Below are 19,006 nucleotides of genomic sequence, written 5' to 3'. Positions count from 1 at the left end.
AGAAGAACCCTCAGTGACTTCTCAAACTATCCAACTCTGTGGCTGTGTTTTGAAGACAACGTTATTTAAATATTTAATTTTGTCAATTTTATTATTTGGGTCTTACAATTGCATAATACCCGATTATGCAAATAGCCCGCGGAGATAGAAGGGTTTACGTCGTACCAAATGTCAACTTTGGAACCTAAAACGGGTCGGGACTTACGCTACACAACATAGTTGCACAGGAGCCTAAAAGAGGGTGTGAAGATTTACATCGCGCTGAGAGAGCCACCCCGAAGTCCTATCGACTATTATTACTATGAATATTTAGTTGGTGCATACTTGTCTTGTGTTGTAGAATGACAACTACCTCTGTTTGTTGCTTGTTCCACGCTCCTCGTTGCCCTACCCACGAAGTTTGCTCCGAGCTTTATATCGTAACAACTTCGAGTTTCGGGTTTAAGAAGTACATGTAATGGTTCAGTCAGTGGCTTGTCGCGATGTACCTCCTAACCAGGTGTCTTATCGTTCTCTACCTTAGGGGTTTTATAAATTTTGTAAAGTAAATAATACAGTAAAGAGAACAGTAAAGTGCAGGAAACTTCAATAAATTACTAGAAAATCAGGTATAAGAAAATATCAACAAATCATAGAAAAAGAACACGAACGAGCAAAAAAAAACACGATGTCATATATAAGGAATCAGGAGTAGGTGATTTGTATGTGACATTAGGAATGTCCCCAATTGAAGCGTTCAATACAAGCAAGCGAGCGAAAAAGAAAGGTTTAGGTTTTTCGCGATAGGACGTGAAAAAGCATGTGAGAGTGGCTCAAGTAGAAATGCTATTTTCAGGAGTCGAAGAAAAGAAACAGTAAGGGATGTCACAAATCCTAAGAAGAACCCTCAGTGACTTCTCAAACTATCCAACTCTGTGGCTGTGTTTTGGAGACGACGTTATTTAAATATTTAATCTTATCAATTTTATTATTTGGGTCTTACAATTGCATAATAACCGATTATGCAAATAGCCCGCGGAGATAGAAGAGTTTACCTCGTACCAAATGTCAACTTTGGAACCTAAAACGGGTCAGGACTTACGCTGCACAACATAGTTGCACAGGAGCCTAAAAGGGAGTGTGAGGATTTACATCGCGCTAAGAGAGCCACCCCGAAGTCCTATCGACTGTTATTACTATGAATATTTAGTTGGTGCATACTTGTCTTGTTGTTGTAGAATGACAATTAGCTCTGTTTGTTGCTTGTTCCACGCTCCTCGTTGCTCTACCCACGAAGTTTGCTCCGAGCTTCATATCGTAAATACTTCGAGTTTCGGGTTTAAGAAGTACATGTAATGGTTCAGTCAGTGGCTTGTCGCGGTGTACCTCCTAACCAGGTGTCTTACCGTTCTCTACCTTAGGGGTTTTATAAATTTTGTAAAGTAAATAATACAATAAAGAGAACAGTAAAGTATATCGTAACAACTTCGAGTTTCGGGTTTAAGAAGTACATGTAATGGTTCAGTCTGTGGCTTGTCGCGGTGTACCTCCTAACCAGGTGTCTTATCGTTCTCTACCTTAGGGGTTTTATAAATTTTGTAAAGTAAATAATACAGTAAAGAGAACAGTAAAGTGCAAGAAACTTCAATAAATTACTAGAAAATCAGGTACAAGAAAATATCAACAAATCATAGAAAAAGAACACGAACGAGCAAAACAAAACACGATGTCATATATAAAGAATCAGGAGTAGGTGATTTGTATGTGACATTAGGAATGTCCCCAATTGAAGCGTTCAATACAAGCAAGCGAGCGAAAAAGAAAGGTTTAAGATTTTCACGATAGGTAGTGAAAAAGCAAGTGATAGTGGCTCAAGTAGAAATGTTATTTTCAGGAGTCGAAGAAAAGAAACGGTAAGGGAAGTCACAAATCCTGAGGAGAACCCTCAGTGACTTCTCAAATTATCCAACTCTATGGCTGTGTTTTGGAGACGACGCTATTTAAATATTTAATCTTGTCAATTTTATTAATTGGGTCTTATAATTGCATAATACCCGATTATGCAAATAGCCCACGGAGATAGAAGGGTTTACGTCGTACCAAATGTCAACTTTGGAACCTAAAACGGGTCAGGACTTACGCTGCACAACATAGTTGCACAGGAGCCTAAAAGGGAGTGTGAGGATTTACATCGCGCTAAGAGAGCCACCCCGAAGTCCTATCGACTGTTATTACTATGAATATTTATTTGGTGCATACTTGTCTTGTTGTTGTAGAATGACAACTGCCTCTGTTTGTTGCTTGTTCCACGCTCCTCGTTGCCCTACCCACGAAGTTTGCTCCGAGCTCCATATCGTAACAACGTCGAGTTTCGGGTTTAAGAAGTAGATGTAATGGTTCAGTCAATGGCTTGTCACGGTATACCTCCTAACCAGGTGTCTTACAGTTCTCTACTTTAGGGGTTTTATAAATTTTGTAAAGTAAATAATACAGTAAAGAGAACAGTAAAGTGCAGGAAACTTCAATAAATTACTAGAAAATCAGGTATAAGAAAATATCAACAAATCATAGAAAAAGAACACGAACGAGCAAAACAAAACACGATGTCATATATAAAGAATCAGGAGTAGGTGATTTGTATGTGACATTAGGAATGTCCCCAATTGAAGCGTTCAATACAAGCAAGCGAGCGAAAAAGAAAGTGAGAGGAGAAAAAATCGGAGAAGAGGTCGTGCCCTAGCCGAGCGAGGAAGATGAATCGAAGCAGCAAGAAAAGAAAGCAACGACAGTGAAGGGAAAGAAAGAAAAAGGATGGTCGTGTCGACCTTAAGCCATAGCCAAAGAAGGAATCGATGTTGTGCTTTGTGCAGAGGAAGGAGTTAGTGATCCTTGCGTTCGTGGGTGTTGTCTGCGTCGAGCCAAGCGGAGGAGAGGTGACCTGCAACATTATCAAGAAGAAAAGGATAGCTCGTCAGGCCCAAACGCAACATGGAGGAGTAAGTCAAAGCTCGCGTGCTCTATTAGGGTGCGATGGGACTGACAAAATAGGAGCTTGCACTATCGAGCCGAGACCGAAAGGAGGAAGAAGGAGAGAGCTTCGTGCGTGTTAGGGCTCTAAGACTAACGACTTACAAGGTGAGTTTAAGATTTTACTTAAAATTAATCAATGTTTATATATGTGTGTGTGAGAGTATTAAATAATGTTAATGAAAAGTCTTTGAAAATCAGGATTAAAAAAATTAGAAATTTCAACATGGAAGGAGAAGTTTGTGAAGCAAGCAAGGGACGAGATCAATCTCAAAACCTATAAGGTAAATGTTAAGTCTAATGTTATTATTAAATTTAATAATATAATTAGTTAAATTAATGTTATTAATTTTTATTTTTGTTAGGAAGTGAGAAAGATGGTCGACAAATGCTTTAGATTTCAAGAAGAAGATATATAACTTTAAAAAATAAGGTATGTTTTAATTAAAAAAGAAATTTAATTTACTGAATTGGAATTGATATTTAATAAAATATTAATGTTTACTGTAATCTAGGTTGAAGCATATTTAAGCCTAGAAGGTCAGGGGTTTGGGAGCGGTGTGACAAACAAGCTAAGCAAAAGAGAGTGAATATTTTCTTAATAAAATGAGTTTAAGATTTTACTTAAGTTTTTAATCAATATGTATATATGTGTGTGTGAGGATATGTTTATTAAATAATGTTAATGGAAAGTCTTTGGAAATCATACTCAAAAAATTAGAGATTTCAACATAGAAGGAGAAGTTTTGAAGCAAGCAAGGGAGGAGATAAAATTAATAATATAATTAGTTATATTAAAGTTATTAAACTTTTTTTTTTGTTAGGAAGTGAGGAAAATGGTCGATGGATCCTTTAGATTTCAGGAAGAATGCAGATAACTTCAAAAAATAAGGTATGTTTTAAGTAAAAATTAAAACTTAATTTATTTAATTGAAATTGATATTTAATAAAATATTAATATTTAACTGTAATCTAAGTTGAAGCATATTTAAGCCTAGAATATCAGGGATTAGGGAATCAGTGTGAAAAGCAAGTTATGCAAAAGCAAGTGATTGTCGTTATGCATTAAATTAATATTTTAGTAAATCAATAAATGTTTTATTAAATAATATAAAATAAGTTTTTCACTTATACCTTACATATTAAAAGTTTGAAATGGCATAAAAGATGGAAGGAAAATAACTTACATATGAAGATATAGTTTAAAGGATGTCAGTTGATATGAAATGTTGAATAAAGAATTAAGTCATATAAGATTACCCCCGATGGTATTGGCAGGGGATGCGATGTAACCGTGCATATACAAAAAAATTATAAAGATGTACCTTCAAGTACAATTTGAGAATACCTTCGAGTACATTTTGAGGATACATTCGGATACATTTTTCAAAATGTCTTCAGAGATTTTTTAGGATATCTTCGGGGAATGGCAGTAAGTAATCATGTTATGACTATTAATAACATTAAGATAAATACTTAAAATGAAATAAAATTAAAGCAAAAAATTCAAGATTTTATAAAGTATTAAACTTTTTTTTTTTTTGTCATTCATGCATGGCATAAACATCATAATTTAATGCATATAAAGATTATAATATCTCATTAAGTCAAACTTAAAGTTGAAGTTAATATTTTCTTTTAAAAGAAGAAAAATTTTATGTTGATATGTCTCGAAAGAGAAATTTGATTTATAGGACTGTAGCTGATAGGTACCAGTTATATTGTGTTTGTAATTTTTGTTTGTTGTTTACTTCATATATTGTTCAATACTTGTTTGAGATGTGGTGTTCTAATTATGTTGTTTATGGTTGTTTAATTTTATTGCACATTATGGATTAGTGGCACTTTTATATATTAGAAGTTTCTAAAAATTTTTATAGAAAGTAAAATGAAATGTTAATACCGTCTGAGTACAACTCCCGTCATAATTAATTCTAAGCTCTGGGTTGGGTCATAACAGTTTTCATCCTAAATTTATTTCTCTTCACATACTTATTTATTAGCTACATTTTGTTGAGTACGAGAAGAGAAAGAAAAATATTTCAAATAAGAGCTCAACAATAACATTATGAGAACCTACATCTATATGCAGCTCCAGCTCAAAATGTGTCAAAAGAAAATGAATATTTATTTTATGAAAACATGTGGTGGAATGTCAGAGCCTACAGGATTATCTTTCCATGAGATTGTCATTCTCGATACCTTCAGCGACATCGATCTGGCTATTATGAGGAGACAGAAGCTTTGACAGATGCGGTTGAAGCTCTCCAAACCCCGAAAGACTGACGCGGGCGCAAAAAGGGTAGCCACGACTTCCTGCGATGTGACAGGGAGTTGCTCCAACTCCGTATTTTTGTTTGTTTAGACCAAATCAGTCCAGATCCAAGAGAGTCGAGCGGCTCTTCCATGTGAGTTTGGTGCCTTCTATCTGTAGGAGAATCCAATCTTAGTTATCTATGGCTTATTTATGTGATTTGATTTGTTTGGAGGTAGAAATTTTTGTGTGTTTTATATTGAAACAACCATCGACATCTCTTCTTCCATTGGAATTTCATATCCTAAGGTTCCAGATGGTGCATTAGCTGTATCTTGACTTTTAGGTAGTGATTATATATCTTCCCTATCCCTGCGTAGTGATTATATATCTTCCCTATCCCTTCCTGCATTCCTCTCACTTCGCCACCATGCCTTCCTCCTCGCTGCAACCACCCCAACAGCAGTTTTACTGTTCTTCTTGCAGTTCCTCGCCATCCAGCATCCTCCTCACTGTCGCAGCCCTAGGACAATCCACATTTGGTTGTGTAGTCCCCTCACTGTCGCAGCCCTAGGACAATCCACATTTGGTTTAGTCCCATGCCTTCACCATCATTGTCGCTTTCATTTACGCTCACTGTCGGTGCCCGAAAACAGTTATTCCTGGTTGTTTTCTACTGTTTTAGTTCCCCCATTCCAGCTTGCTTCCATAACTGCAACGCCTCTCCTTTGTTGTTTTCCTACTGTTCAACCCCCCCAAACAGTAACAGTCATTCGGATTATCGCCTCTTGCTGCTCTGTTGTTCCAAAAACCAAAAATTGCATAATTGTTGTCACCATCCACAGCCCGGAAACCCCTTCCCTACCTTGCTACAACCTCGCCAAGCACCCTAACCGCCACCACCTCGAATTCGCCCTAACGTGAGTTTGTGTATCAAGTGTGTTGTATTTTCCCTTTAAAGTGTGTTTAGTTGTAATCGTCTATTTACTTCCATAAATAATACTTATTTTTTTTGTTGTAGTTTGGGTTAACTCTGGTATCATTCTCATAAACTTCACTTTCCCCCAATCCACCCCTCAAATATAGGAGGAATATCTAATAAAAAGTTGCCATTCGTCTAAAACAAGCCTGAAAGATAAGTTTTAACTAGTAGTTTTTGGAAAGAGCTTTAAGTAAATCAAGCCCGTTCAAAATAGAGTTTAATAAAACCAAGGCAGATGGAGATGGAGAAGGATCGAGATTGGGGCTTGCGCAAGAGCCACATTTATACTAATCAATTTCACTTTGAGCAGAAATTGGATTATATGAGCATAAAATTGTGCTTATTTCAAAGCATTCAATAAGCTGAAGCGAGATGAGGTTTGTTTGATCGTTAGGACAAAATTATGCTTTGAAGAAAAAAAAACTTACAGCTCAATAACTAGAACGATAGTGCTCTTTGATTAATAGTTCAATTGGTGTTACGAAATGATCAGCTATTACTACAAATGTAATGTAACTTTCCATTGAAATTATAAGAAATCATATACAATTTAATCTAAACAAGCTGTCATTCAAAGTTAAAAAGCCATATAATTAGCTGGGAGATGATTTTAGGTTTCAAAACCTGATTTGTGACCACCCATGATGAATGTATTATTGCTTTTTACAAAACTTGTCACCAAGTGTTTTAGGTTAACCATTACAGCTTAAGATTTGTGCAGTCAAAGCTTATGCATTCTAACCATAAAATAGAAAGAAAAGACAAAGTAGAAACATGACATTTTTAGCCACCTCTATAAACAAACAGCGATAGCACATAAGAAATAGATCCTAAATATTAAGATTTCTTGAAAAAATAGAGTTACCACCTTTTGAAAGCACAACAAGTCTTCCAATTTGAACTCCTCGCCAACTGGGAGATCTGCTGACTTCTTAGAGAAAAACCCTCGCTTTCTGGCAGAACTAATTTGTTTCTGCATGGATCGCAAAAAAGTCTCAACCTGTAAATAATACCAGAGTTAACCCAAATAATCAATAGGAAAGCAAAAGTTATTACAAAAAGCAAATATATGATTACAACCCAAACACACTTGAAAGGGAAACAACAAGGGACATGACGCTCACAAAGGTGGATCGTCATTGGGGGTTTGAAAAGGTGGCGCCAAGTTAGAGGAGTGGCTGGAGTGTGGGGAAAAAGCGACAACAACGGTGGCTTTCTGCATTGGGCAGCAGCAAGCAGGAAAGAGCTGAAACAACAAGAGAACAACAAGACAAGCGGCGACACCATGCTGTTAGGGTGGCAGCAACAAGGTGGGCGGGTCAAACCGCAGCAGTTTGGTCTTTGGAGGTGGCAGCGACAAGGAAGAGGGATTTTGCGGTGGCTGTGAGGGTTGACAGTCGTTAGGAATGGCTGGGAGAGCAGGGTAATGAAAATAGCAAGTGAAAGGGATGGCCGGGGGTGCTGAAACGGGTGAGGCAGCAACTCCTCACCGTCCAGGATGGCGGTAGCAAGCTGAAACGCAGATGGAAGCTGCTGGAAGAAAAGAAAGCTGCAGGGAAACAACAGCAAGCGGCTCTTCGGGGGCGGCTGCACTAATGTATGATGGCCATAAGCGATGTGAGGAGGATGCGGAAAGAAACAGGGTAGATAATCACCAACTCAAGTGTGGGATACAGCCAGAGATCCACCTAAACCCTCAGATACAGCCCTCGCAAGAAAAAAGATAGACGCCAAAGGCACAAAAAAAAAACTCATGACAAAACATCCTTCTAAAGCTTAATACAACACATATAAAAAGGACTAAAAAAAAAAAGATGGACTATTTCGTCTGCCTCTCATGATAGAGGATCCCGCGGTACCGTAGCAGCTACAGTACCGCGGAAATATTTGTAGGGGAAGCTCCCGTGCCAGTACAAGTCTTAAGAATTGAAGGAGTAAGCAACTAAGCAACTTGAAAAAATTAGAACAGCATACAAAACCATCAAATTTACAGATATACCAATGGTCTAACACAATAAATTACACCCTGTTTGTGCTGCAAATTTACAGAAATAAACATGGTTTACTAAATCACATTGTAAGTACAACATATGATTTAGACATAAACACTAAGCTTCAAAATTAGCTGTTCAATAAATCAAATTTGAGATCAAGTGAAATCCAAATGATTCCCAAATGCAGGAATAGAAGAATGGCTAGCTAAGATTAATTTGCAGTTAGTTTATGGAGAAAAATAAAAATATGGCAGGCCTACATTCCTAGCATACCTGGAATTTATCACTCATAGTAGTAGCACCTGCAAGTTCTGATAGCAGAGACCTTGATGATGTGCTTCTAGTGCTGCAAAGGGGTGGAAAGATTGTTTGATGTTTCAGCGTTTCATCACAAATTATATCAGCAAATTGACACATAGAATAAGGATAGTAATTACCAAATCATTTAGTACCATTCCTATATCAGCATTTTATTCCTATAAACTTAAAAACAAAAAAAAGGAATGCCACAACTCACTCACATGCAGAGTGCAAGAGAGAAGAAAAAAGTGAGAAAACCTCGGATCCAAATCTATCCATGGCGATGCCCGAATCATACTTATAAAGCTAAAGGAGTCTCCACAACGCCCTCTTTTACAATTACAAAAAGAAGAGAGCCATTATGGAAATAGCCTTCAGAGAGAGAGAGAGAGAGAGAGAGAGACAAAGAGACAGAGAGAGAGAGAACAAGAGAGAAAAACTTAGAAGAAATTTATTACTTCACCATCACATGCAAAATATTGAATCTTGTGTTATCAAAATGGCCCTTTGACCGTAAATTTATATGGTTTTGAGCGCTACAAGATATTCTACATTTTTTATATAATAAATGCAATATTCATCATTGACATGTGGACATAGTGATTATAATATTTAGATGATATCCATTATTGACATATGAACATAGTGAATATAATATGTGGATAATTCTCTTTGTGATTTCTAAGGGTCTTGTCTAAAAAATAGAGTTGCCACCACTTATTAGGTGAGATTCATTTTGAGGCACTTAGCAAATGCTTGTGAAGCAGGTGAATCCCTCTAGAAGGGGCAAGTTGTCTTCTTGATTGAATCCATTGAACTGGGCAAGTGCCTTATAAGTTTGAGCCCTTGGAATTGGGTGAGCACTTTCTGAGTTTGAGTCCTTTAAACCGAGTGATTGCTTTCTAAGTTTCGACTCTCCAAATTGAGTGAGTGCCCTCTAAGATCAAGCTCTTTGAATTTGGCATAAATTCGATCTTTGGCATTCTCAGCTGCAAAAGAGATATTGAGATTCTCTTACATCCTAGCAAGTTCACTTGATTTACATATTTTTACCCCGAACTTCATATTGGAGTATGCACTTTTTGCACAATTCGCTTATATTTTTGGAGACTAACTTGTAAAGTAAGACGAGATAATTAGGTGAGGGATTATTATTATTTTCATAGATCAAGAAAAAAAGGTAATGGCAAATTTGACTATTCTTTTTTATTCCTGTGTCAAGAATAATTATCTTATTTTCATCATTAGTCGTCACTCTGCCTCAGACGATATAAACTATCAATAAATGTTGGGTTTTCCCCAACATAATAGTTATTAATAGCCCCCTTGATATCCACGATGCCCTAATGTTCTATCACCGCCTATTCTCAACAGTTTCCAGAGTTTCGCCACCGTATAAATATCAGGAGTTGGAAATATTACATCACTATAGTTTACTTACAAACACTCATATAATAATCTACCCATAGCACTACTCGTGGCATTTAAATCATCACTCTTGTATCAAATATTTATCAGACATTACATGTATTATATACATAGGCATGAAGCATAACAAATGAATACTTGCAAGAAATTAATATCATAATTATAGTCATATGTAGCATAGTCTGATCATAACATTACATGTATTATACGAAAAGTAAATAGTTCAATTGCAGGTGTCCATTTACAATATGCAAGAAGTTCTAAATGAATGTGTTAAAATAGAAATCATATGAAAGCCTATAAAAGAGTTTTTTTTTTTCACCTAACTTGATGGAACAACCCTACGATGAGTGCCCATATGCTCGTCTCGAACTTGCCGCCTCATATAGACAACATAAGATTTCATAAAATTTGGCGCATAACATGCATTAACCCAAAACATGGATTAATTTTCATAAGATACCTTAAATAGATTTATCGGCATAATTGTTCTATCTGAAACAGCATAATTTCCTTTCTATCACATGTATTCACACCTCCCCTACGCTGATTTCTTGCTAGAACCCTTACAGAAGCTCACAAAAAACTTCTTACGCTTCTGGCACACAATCGGTGCTTTCAATGGCTATCGAAAATGATATTTGCATGAAAAACGAGGCAGAAGCCAAAACAGAAGGGTGACGATGATAATGAATGTCACAAATGACATAAGAGAGAGATTCGTGCTTACAGAAGACACCTCGAAACCCTAAATCGCAAGCTGCGGCACCCAAGTGGTCGCTTGGTTGTTGTCTGCAATTTGCTATAGTACTCGGGCGCTGCTTCTCGCGAGAATAGCCCCAATTAAGATTCAATTAATGTATTTAAGATTTAATTAAGTTAATAAAACATATAACTTCTAATTTTTATATTTCCCAAACTATTCAGAATTTATATGTCGTGTTTTACATCGAATTACTCGATTTCAAGCGTAAGAATTTTATAAAATTATTTCGAGCACATTACAATGGGTGCGAAATTTGAGGTATTTTTAGAATTTGTCGAAATTACTTGAGTTCTCGAAATTTGGGTGTTACACCTAGGCCAATTTCAGAGCAAGGAGCTAAAAATGTATTAAAAAGAAATTCTAATCAAAATAAAGCAAAATTGAAAATTAGAGTCGCTAAGCTAAAAACCATTGTTCAGTTAGGGCCCGTCTGGATCAATGTTACATCTGCGAGGTGTTTTCAAAATGCCGACACAGATGTTTTTTTCTCTGTCTTTGTTGCGTTGCAGAAAAAGCTGGTTTTGCTTTTGTATTACACGCCGACCGCAGGTTCGCCCGCAGGTTCGACCCCGCTTCCCACATTCGGATAATTTTTTTTGCGGCTCTGCCCTCCCGTGTCCTCCGATGGTGTTATTGGCAGTGTTATTAGTTAGGTTATTTTGGTGTTATTAGTGGATCCAGCGGTGTTATTCGCGCATTTTGCCAGAGTCGGTGATCGAGTTATTTTGCGGTAGTATTTAGGTGTTATTGTAGTGTTATCAACTAGGTTTTATTATGTTATTGGTAAGTTACAAGGTTTTATTCGTGCCTTTTTCCTGAGCAGATGCTATCCGAGTTACTTTGCGGTGGTATTCAGGTGTTATTGCGATGTTATTGGTAAGTTACAAGGTTTTATTCGTGCCTTTTGCCTGAGCAGATGCTATCCGAGTTACTTTGTGGTGGCATTTAGGTGTTATTGCGATGTTATTAGCTAGGTTTTTGGTGTTATTGGTGAGTTACGCGATGTTATTCGCGCCTTTTGCCCTAATCGGTGTTATTCGAGTTGTTTTCTGGTAGTTTTCAGGTTTTATTGTGGGTTGGTAGCGAAATACTTGTTGATTATGATGTTTTACATCTATTGATTATGTTGTGGAGAGGTTGTGATGAATACTTAAGGGGAATTGGGTGTGACGAAGATGAGATACAAAGAGAGTAATTTTATGACTAATGAATTAATTAAATTATTTTTCTTTTTTTTTTTAGCAAACCTCGTACTCTCTTAAGTGAGGTGTACATCTATGACTAATGAATTAATTAAATTATTTTTCTTTTTCTTTTAGCAAACCTCGTACTCTCTTAAGTGAGGTGTACATCTTTTTTTTTACTGTTAAGAAATGGTTATTTGTTTCTAAAGTATTTAATTTATAGTTATGACAGTTCTGTCATAAACAATAATACTACATAGGAGCAGAATTGACAGTTCTGTCATAAACAATAATACTACATAGGAACAGAATGGTCATTTATCCAGAAATAACTGCAAATCAGTTGTTTTCCAAATGCAAAAACCAAACAAATAACCAACTTATCCGGATCAGTTGTTGATTAGCAGCTTATATGGATCAAGTGTTTATCAGCAGATTATCAATAATCTACAGCTGCCCTAAACAGACCCTTAATATTGCAAGCAGTTTTCCAAATAAGATCATGTAATGGTAGAGGGCTCATATCTGAAATCAAGATAGAAGTTGATTAACATTTGTAATCTTACAAACATTCAAAACACCTGCATTCGAGGGTGCTAGCAGTCATAGAGTTGTTGAAGATTGGTCATTAAAGATAGTAATGATTCTTGACGACATGGCTTGTACAGAAAATAGAAGAGTGTGCTAGCGACTTTTATCAAAGGTGAGGCAGAGAGATGGTTGCAGATGTGTCATAGAGAGAAATTTTAGCTAACATTTCTTTCATGGATTTAGTGGGATGAATTTGTTAAAAGTTTTAAAAAATTAGTTTATCCACCTTCAGCCAAATTAGAACTACAAAATAAATTCCTCAATCTGACTCAGAGATCCAGATCAATTATGCAATAAGAGGAAGAATTTAGTTCTCTGTCCATATATGCACCTCACTATGTCAATACCCAAGAAAAAAATCACAAATTTCAACGCGGTTTAAGAGATCAGTTGAGGCCGGCGTGGTTAAATGAGAAGGTTGACCGCTCCCCTTCAACCTCTTCTTTGAGTAGTTGCTTGGTAATGAAAGGGTGAGAGTGTATTTAAACTACTCTTTTCTCTTAAATGAATTAATGTTGATTGTGTGAAACACTTGGATAAAAAATTCTCCTATTCTTTGAGGCGAGATGGTTAACCACCCAGGGAATTTGGTGATCTCCTTGGAAACCTACTTTGGTGAGTATGAATTTTAACTTCACTGCACTTCTTTCAAGCAAATTTCATATTGCCTGTGTTATGGTGTTGCCTATTTTTATGTTTAAAAAAAAAAAACCCCAAAATTTTGTGTTTAATCCCTTGTTTTGTCATTTTAATTAAGTATTTATAATTATATATTTCTCTAAAAACCCTATACTAGTCTAGCAACTTGTCCTAATTCAACACTCAAATTTTCTCCAAAATTTTCAAATACAGCAACATTTTGTTAGTCTCCTTTCCTGCTTCAAAAATATAAAAAAAATATATGTAATGTTAAGTTAAAATTATTGGAGAAAATTGCCCAAAGAAAATCCTAGTTTTGTCTTGTATTTTTTGTCTCTATTTTTCTAAGTTTCTTATCCCTAAATCCATATCTTTAATGCTCCAAACCAAACAAAAATCTCATGATCCATGCTAGAGAGATTTTAGTATCATCTTCAATTTAAATCACTAAATTTTCACACCTCTACAAAAAGATCCAGACCATTCATCAAACTGTCATCTCTAAATGAAACTGACCTATCTCCAGTATACATGTGTTTCTCTATATCAACTCAATCCCAAAACTTACCAAACTTTTGATATCAGTAGTTAACACCCTACTCTACATATCAAGTACTTGTTTACATGCTTTAGGGTTATGTAAAGAAAACACTACGTGTTTGACGTGAGACTTCTATATTCTGGACAGAATTCAGAATTAACACTACCTCAGTCAAACCACTTCCAATTAAGCTTTGCTACCAAAATTTGATCTCCTAGCCCTTGAAGAAGATTGAGTCCACTTAATCACTTCTTAGTGATCTTGATCCTCCACAACAAAAATCAACTCACCACCTACCCTCGTCATTCTTGGTATTATGGCACGGTTTGGTGGACTAGCACTTAGCTTTGGGGAACTTTTTGGAGTGAGAAACTTGTCAGATCTTTTGCAACACTTGATCTTCAACCCTTGCTTTGAGGTAATCTCTATCATTCCTTTGATTTTTTTTTCATTTATTTTATTTTTACTTTTTTTCTTCTATTGTACATATTAGTGGCAAATGTAAATGTACGATGCAAATTATGTCGTTGTTTGTGTTAGCATTAACTAGTAAGCCACACATTCAAGCCTAGCCAATTACCTTAAACCTACCCCTCCATATTTTGACTTGCGTGAAACATACACAGGAAGAGAGAGTTCCACATTACAAATTAAACCTACACCTTGATTCCTAATTGTTATGGGAAAAAACTTATATTAACTATCCTAATCTTAAACTTTGAAACTTATTCTGCAATTTGTTTTTCTATTATTGTTTTAGCATATTGTGAAGGCTTAAAGATTTTTTGCATTTTATCACTTGCGACCATGCTTCCTATATCGGTAAGTCAATATCAATTGAATTTAACTAAGAGGAAAATAGATGAGCCTAACATGCAAACCAAATAATCAAATTCTCCAACTTAAACATCTAATCATAAGCATCGCAAACCAGGTCCAAAACATTAGCCTTACATTGACAAATCCTCCGTTAGTTAACAATCCCACCGACATCACCAAGTTGAATGAAGACTTTCTAGAATAACCTAGGGACACCTTACCAACTAGGAAAAAAAAAGGCCTTGAAAACAATTCTAGGAATGGGCATGTTAGAAATTTTAAAACTCAATTAGAACCCATTAAGAAAGTCAAACTTGATGCACCAAGCTATAAAGAAGTCCATGACCCCAATAAGTTCCTTAATTGGCTCACCCAAATGGATGAATTCATGCCCGATGGATGACTACACTGATCATGCTAAAATCATTTGGAGCAACCTTTTGATTAAAAATAGAGGCTAAGAAGATAGCAACTCATATGGATAGAAATGAAGGAGATGCTTAGAACTAAGCACTGCCCTAGAAAACATGAGAAACAACTCCACGAACAATTAATGAATTTAAGGCATGGTAGCATGCAAGAGGTTGAGTACATAGACCAATCTGAATACTTAATTTTCATGACACATTGCACTGACCCTGAATGACAACTAGTCAATAAGTTCACCATTGGAGTGAGAACTGCTATAAAGTAGAACTTAAAGTCCCACAAACACTTGAGAATACTTCACACTATGTGTTACTTCAAAAGGAGAAGAAGACCGCTTCAATTTCATGACCTAGGAGTCCATGTTTTTGAATTCTATCCTCCTCTTATTCAAGACAAAGGTCTACTACTAGACCACCACCGCTCCTCTTATTCAAGACAAAGGTCTACTACTAGACCTCCACCACCACCACCCACTTGTAGCCAAACCAATGGGATACATCAAAGCCTTCGTCCAGGACCAAGGATATAATTTGCTTCAAGTGTCATAATAAATGTTATATGCAAACTAGTGTCAGGTAAAGATTAAGTTTCTTGATGAGTTTGATGAAGGGTTGGATGATGATAGGGTGGACGAAGAAGTAGAGGAGATCCATGATAAAGCACCACTTTCTAATGAAGTTGAACCTATAAACACCCATTTAAGTGTACTTAAATGTTTATCCGCTTCTAGTGAAGAAAAAACTAGAAGAGGAGAAATATGTTATATGCAACACTATTTTCTTACCTACACCCTTTAGAACTTGGGAAGACCTTCTCATGGACTTTGTATTTGAACTCCCTAAGACACCTAGAGGACATGATAGCATCTTTGTAATTGTAGATAGATTTTCCATGTTGTCGCACTTCCTATCTTGCTCCAAGTCTAACAATGTCTCACACAACAAGACTTTTTTTAAAAAACATTGTTAGACTCTATAGAATTCCCTCCATTATAGTTTTAAACCGGAACGTCAAATTTGTATCATACTTTTTAAACACTTTGTGAAAACTTATGGGGCACAACACTTAAAAACTTTAACCCACAAATTGATAGCCAAACTAAGTTAGCCAATTGATCATTAAGAAATCTTTTTAAAAGTTTATGCAGAAGCTTAGGTAGTTGGGACCTTCCTTCACCTCTATCGAATTTGCCTATAATAGCTCAGTTTCTAAGACCACCAATAGGACCCATTTAAATTTATTTATGATTATCATCATAATAATTAGTTAATCTTGCAACATTTCCACTCAAGTATTTTTCATTCTGCATTTATATTTGCTACAGATTTTCAAAGCCTTCATAAAGATGTTATTGAACAATTAGAAATTTCAATGTAAAATATGTCGAGTCTAGAAACAAAAAAAAATTAGATAATTTAATGTAGGTGATTATGTACTGATTAGAATTTGTCCTAAGAGATATCCATCCACTTCATTTAGAAAATCACAATTTATGGAATGTGTGCCATTTGAGATTATTAAGTAAATTATTGGTAATGCCTATGTTGTAAATTTCTCTAACTGCATGTTTATTAGCTTTGTATTTCATGTGGAAGATTTTAAACATTTTAAAAGATGTAGCCAACCTCCGAATGTGCAGGATAACAAAATCAGTATTTGCAGGGGTCGACCCAACACTCATTCTATTAAATAGACCACATCATCATACTTGAAGAGGATCAGTAAGGTATTCAAAGATTATTAGTAATTGGAAGGATAAAACACCTACAAATGATGCTTGGTTCACTGGAGAGGATTTGCAAAAGTTTGAACCTGACTTAGCAGATGAGTGTTGATTTCAAACTCCAAAATACTTCTTCTGGGACCAGAGGAATTGATGTGACACATGATGGTGGCCCAATCACTAAACCTCAAGCAAGAGAAGGTGGCCTAACTAATAAATTCAAATCAAGGGTCAACGTAAGCTTAAGAGAAATTTGATGGTTTTGAAGGCGTTGCAGACCTTCAATTATGTATTTATTCATTATGTTATGAAATATTTAATTTTCTTAATGTTGCGTGTTAATTATGTATTTTGGTAAAGTGTATATATTATTTAAGTTGAAGTCAAACATTTGCTTATGTGGCATTAACTTTTGCTTATGCGGAGCCAACGTATACTTACGTGGAGTTAATGCATGGAGTGAAGGCTTGTAAATTTTGGTGTCGGCCACTCCCTCTCCTTTTCTTTGGGTAGTTGCTAGGTAATGAAAAGGTGTGATGAAAGGGTACTTAGATATGCATTAAAACTATGCTTTTCTCTGAAATAAAGTGATGTTGATTAGGTGTAACACTTGGATGAAGAATAATTCTCCTACGGTTTGAGGACTGGGGGCAAACCACCCAAAGGATTTAGTGATCTCCTTAGAAACCTTCTTTGGTCAGTATGAATTTTAATTTCTCAGCATTTCTTCCATGCAAATTTCATATTGTTTGTGTTATGTGGTTATTTACTTTTATATTCCCAAAAAAATCAAAATTTTGTGTTTAATCCTTTGATTTATTGTTTTAATTAAGAATCCCTAATAATGCTTTTCTCTTAAAACCCTATACCAATCGAGCCATTTGCCAAAATTCATTGCTCAAAACTTGTTCAAAAAATTTCAAATTTGGTATCATTGTGTTCGTCTTTTTACCTACTTTAAAAAAAATAAAAAAATATCCGTAATATTATGTTAAATAATTGGAGAACAATTCGTCCAAAGAAAGCCCTAATTTTCTGTCTTATGTTTTCATGTTCTATTTTTCTAAGTTTCCTACCCCAAATCCATATCCCCAATGTTCCAAACCCCAACAAAACTATCCTGATCCATACTAAAGTATTTCTAGTATCATATCTATTTTAAATTACTAAATTATAATGCCACCACAAAAAGATCTAGCATATTTCCCAAACTAGGCCGTCTCTAAACAAAATTAACCTATCTCCAGTATACCTATGTTTCTCGTATCAATCAATCATAAAATTTACTAAAAATTATAGATCAATAGTTAACACCCTAACCTACAAATCAAGTACTTCTTTGCATGATTTGAAGTTCTATAGAGAGCTCTAGGCGTTTGAAGTGAAACTTTCAGATTTTGGACTAAATCTGAGATAAACCCTACCCCACTCATACCAGTTCAAATTAAGTTTCTCTACCAAAATTTAATCTACCAACTCTTGAAAAAGATTGAGACCACTTGATTACTTCTTCGTGATCTTGAACCTCTACAACAGCAATCAACTCACCACCTACCCTCATCAGACTTTGAGAAGCTCGTCTCTAGTTATAATGCCACCACAAAAAGATCTAGCATATTTCCCAAACTAGGCCGTCTCTAAACAAAATTAACCTATCTCCAGTATACCTATGTTTCTCGTATCAATCAATCATAAAATTTACTAAAAATTATAGATCAATAGTTAACACCCTAACCTACAAATCAAGTACTTCTTTGCATGATTTGAAGTTCTATAGAGAGCTCTAGGCGTTTGAAGTGAAACTTTCAGATTTTGGACTAAATCTGAGATAAACCCTACCCCACTCATACGAGTTCAAATTAAGTTTCTCTACCAAAATTTAATCTACCAACTCTTGAAAAAGATTGAGACCACTTGATTACTTCTTCGTGATCTTGAACCTCTACAACAGCAAGCAAGTCACCACCTACCCTCATTAGACTTTGAGAAGCTCGTCTCTAGTTTCTGGTGAGTTCACATGGTCTCCTCGTCTTTACCTTTAACTATATATTTTGATATACAAAGGAGAAGAGAGAAAGAAAAAAAAACATAGAGAGAGGGAGATGTAAAAAGGGTGACATGGATATTTAGCTTGTAGTTTGGTTTTCCATAAGCCGAATCTTGGTTTCATAAATTCCAAAAATAAATTTCAAAAGAACCATATGAACAACATGAATCAGTTTCATGCATTTCGTAAAAAACAAATAGGGCCCATTTGATTGTACATGGATAGAAAACAAGTTTCTGAAAGTGATTATTTTGTTTTCACACACTTTAAGTGTGACATTGAAATAAACACATTTTAAGGACT

General features: G+C 35.6%; 1 protein-coding gene across 5 annotated transcripts in view; it reads right to left on the bottom strand.

The window, feature by feature from the left end:
- LOC110031904 (kinesin-like protein KIN-14I) overlaps positions 1-19,006 on the bottom strand; it is a 127,081-nt gene that overhangs the window by 107,129 nt on the left and 946 nt on the right. For all 5 annotated transcript variants that reach the window (XM_020735336.1, XM_020735335.1, XM_020735331.1 and 2 more), the window contains exons 4-5: positions 8,510-8,582; positions 7,111-7,242 (exon numbers count right to left, since the gene is read on the bottom strand). In XM_020735336.1, coding sequence (XP_020590995.1) covers positions 7,111-7,242; positions 8,510-8,582 — 205 coding nt within the window. The remainder of the gene's footprint in view (positions 1-7,110; positions 7,243-8,509; positions 8,583-19,006) is intronic.

The sequence above is a fragment of the Phalaenopsis equestris genome, unplaced genomic scaffold, assembly GCF_001263595.1.
Source record: "Phalaenopsis equestris unplaced genomic scaffold, ASM126359v1 Scaffold000864, whole genome shotgun sequence".
Classification (NCBI taxonomy): Eukaryota; Viridiplantae; Streptophyta; class Magnoliopsida; order Asparagales; family Orchidaceae; genus Phalaenopsis; species Phalaenopsis equestris.
The sequence above is the reverse complement of the archived record's forward strand: the minus strand, read 5'-3'. Positions and strand labels throughout refer to the sequence as shown.